Raw genomic sequence first — 3,076 nt, forward strand, 5'->3', positions numbered from 1 at the left:
TGAAAGATATTGATTTTGAAATTAAAATTAAAAGTTAGATCACCAGTAAATAGTGGATATGTGCACAAAAAATGTTGTCCTACTTCAAATTAGAACAGTTTGTAAATAGTATTACATCTGAGGTAGAAACAATGGCTATAGCACTCCTGGATCACATTCATTTAAAATGTCAGTCATTTAAAAACAAATAAAATACAATAAAATGTGGTGACAGCATAAGTTACCTGAGTACAGAGCTGTTTACACAATGAAATCTGAGGCACCTTTCAATCCATGTATGCTTGTTGCTGGTACTTGATTAATTAATGCCTCACGTAGCTCCACTCTTGCTTTGTGTATAACGTAAGCCATCAAGGAAACTCCAACTGTAATCTGGAATGATTGTTTAAAACAAAAGTTTAATTTCATGTCATCTAATTCAAATGATAACTGACCATGTGAAATGACTATGTGACATTGCATGTGCTTGCTTACCTGGATGCAAAACATGATGTAACCAGTGAGAGGAGTTGATGCATGATCTGATATAACATCTCCAATTGAACGAAGTGTACTTCCAAGATATAAATTAATCAACTGTGCTGGCAACAATCCAATGACTGTAGCCAGAAGGTATTGCCCGGTACTGATACCACTCAACTGAAAAATATTACAAGAAAATAAGATCTTACTAAATAAGGAAAACACATACATAGAAACCAAAATTTTAAAAAACGACAAAATAAACAACTCACAGCAAATATTGTGTTTTGAATACCAAATGGTATGGGAGAAACACGTGCAAGAGCAACAACTTTAAACGCCTGTGGTCCAGATATTACTCTCAGTATAGCATGCATTGTATCATAATTGACTAATTTGATTATGTGGAATTTCATATTAAAAGCACGAATGGTAACGTGTGCTATAGCTACACCAAGATTTGCAGAAAATACAACAGTTATAAAACCATGGACCACGCCAAAAAAATAACCACACGCGACTGTAAGGAGCATGTATCCCCAGACAAAAGGAAAAGAAACAAGGGTAAATAAGCCAACAAATAATATGAAAACTGCATTTGAATCCTGATTATTGATCCATATTAATATGGATTTGAGATAATCTTTGCACTCCAATAAAAGTGTTAATAGAACAATAACTGCTATGATAGAAAGTAGAGCATTCCAAAGGACACTAGTTTTACATCGACCTCTTGGAGACTTTTCTTCAGACAGCTTACGTGAATAGAGAATGTCAACATCGGATTCGATAGTGACAACATCCATTTTACTACCTAATCAATGGAGATACAAAGACAGCTGCACAAAAATTTGAGTAATATCCAAGATCTACAATCTACAAATAACAATAACAATAGGTTATTTCAGTCATGTGTAGATAGATATTATTTTGAAAAGACGATACAAGGGGAAAGATTTGCACACTAGATACATTGCTGTAAAGTTTAACTGATGATAAAACTAAGAACTCAAAACTCTAGAGGGTATCTGAACTGGAAACTGCTACCGAAATACAATAATAGCGGTACTACTAGGTAGTAGTAGGTAGGACGAATAACGGGAACGGGTGTAGGGCGCATAAGCATGAAAACTTTATTGGCAGTCGCACTTCAAGTTGAATGCAGCGCGCAATCAGCTGATCGGTGTTGTCAATGAGGCCGCGCGAGGCTAGGGCTGGCTAGGGCTAGGAGAGAAAACAATTCGGATTTCGGTGATTACCTGACAAGTCGTACAGCAAGTTTTGAAAACACCACCTTGAACATGAGTGAAGGGAAAAAGTTGTCGAAAGAAGTTGTGGTTTCTCTGTCGGAACCAGTCATTTTCCATGGCATGATTGAAAATTGGTCTGTTTTAAAATGGGAGTTAAAAGATTGGAGTTCAGTATTTGGGGAAAGAAAGTTGCCCTTTAGGTGTGGTGTTAAATCTTGTTCTCCTGATCCATTATGGGAAGGAAAATGTTCCAAAGAAATGATGACTTTAGAGGAATTTTGCAGTCTCAAACTTGAGCATACTGAACCAACTGAAGATGGAATGAAGTGGTTCTATTTTGATTATCAACAAATCAGTGATTGGACTAGTGCCGAGATCAATGATTTAATCTCAATCAAATGGGATGCTTTTGGATTTCCAGAAAAAGGAGCGGAGGATTCAACTATTTGGATCGGAAGTGAGGGAGCCCATACCCCATGTCATTTTGATACTTACGGATGTAATCTTGTTGCTCAAGTGATTGGTACAAAAAGATGGATTTTGTTTCCTCATGAGGATATGAAAGATATGAGGCCAACTCGTGTTCCTTATGAAGAGTCCAGTGTGTACAGTTTGTGGAATTTTAACTGCCCTCTGCCTTCTGAATTTTACTCCAGACGCAACTGCAAAGCATACATAGTTGATCTAAAGCCAGGGGATGTATTATTTGTTCCTCGGCATTGGTGGCATTATGTAGAGAGTTTAGATTTTTCAATCAGTATTAACACATGGCTGCCCACAAACCCAGAAGATGATGTTAGTCGTTTGGATGAAGCTTTTGTTCAGTTATTAATTTCTCAAGTGTCAAAAAATTTGTCAACTGACGAAAAAAGCAAAATTTTAAATCCCAATGAAAACGATGTAGTTTTATTTGATCTTCAGCACTCTGCAAGTATTATCTCTCACTGTGCAAATAATGTAAAACAATTTAGACGAAAGTGCTCAGAACTTAAAGAACCTCCCGCAAAACAGCTAAAGATGGAATCATCAGACCAAATTGAACTTTCCTCATTATTGGAAATGGGGAATGCAAAATTGGTGTCATCCTGTAACTCTGAACAACTAAGAAGTCTCATGGATACAACATGCAGTTGTGCATCAAAGGAGAGACATGCAATGGCAATGACACAAAGACAAGCTTCTGACTTCAACTCTCATGTTAAGAATTTAATTAATGCTTTCTGTCATCCTGATATTGTTGCCCAGGTGAGAGAAAAGTTCAATGATGTTTTTGTATTGGATGATCATCAGACAACTGATTCTGAAACTTTTGTGTAAAGATTGAAATAAAAGTAAACAAAAAAACATTATTCAATTATTTATTA

General features: G+C 36.2%; 2 protein-coding genes across 2 annotated transcripts in view; one reads left to right on the top strand and one right to left on the bottom strand.

The window, feature by feature from the left end:
- The window catches only part of LOC113212578 (transmembrane protein 64), a gene marked incomplete in the record, with an annotated part of 2,753 nt that extends 1,203 nt beyond the window's left edge, over positions 1 to 1,550 (bottom strand). Inside the window, 3 exon segments of the mRNA XM_052269232.1 lie at positions 1 to 372; positions 475 to 639; positions 735 to 1,550. Coding sequence (XP_052125192.1) covers positions 241 to 372; positions 475 to 639; positions 735 to 1,268 — 831 coding nt within the window.
- Positions 1,551 to 1,628: 78 nt separating this feature from the next.
- On the top strand, positions 1,629 to 3,061 carry LOC113212577 (HSPB1-associated protein 1). Its single transcript, XM_052269231.1, has one exon. It carries the CDS (start codon positions 1,764 to 1,766, stop codon positions 3,027 to 3,029), a length of 1,266 nt encoding a protein of 421 aa, XP_052125191.1. The 5' UTR covers positions 1,629 to 1,763; the 3' UTR covers positions 3,030 to 3,061.
- The last annotated feature ends 15 nt before the right edge of the window (positions 3,062 to 3,076 follow it).

Source organism: Frankliniella occidentalis, unplaced genomic scaffold, assembly GCF_000697945.3.
Source record: "Frankliniella occidentalis isolate FOCC.00 unplaced genomic scaffold, Focc_3.1 Scaffold87, whole genome shotgun sequence".
Taxonomy (NCBI): domain Eukaryota; kingdom Metazoa; phylum Arthropoda; class Insecta; order Thysanoptera; family Thripidae; genus Frankliniella; species Frankliniella occidentalis.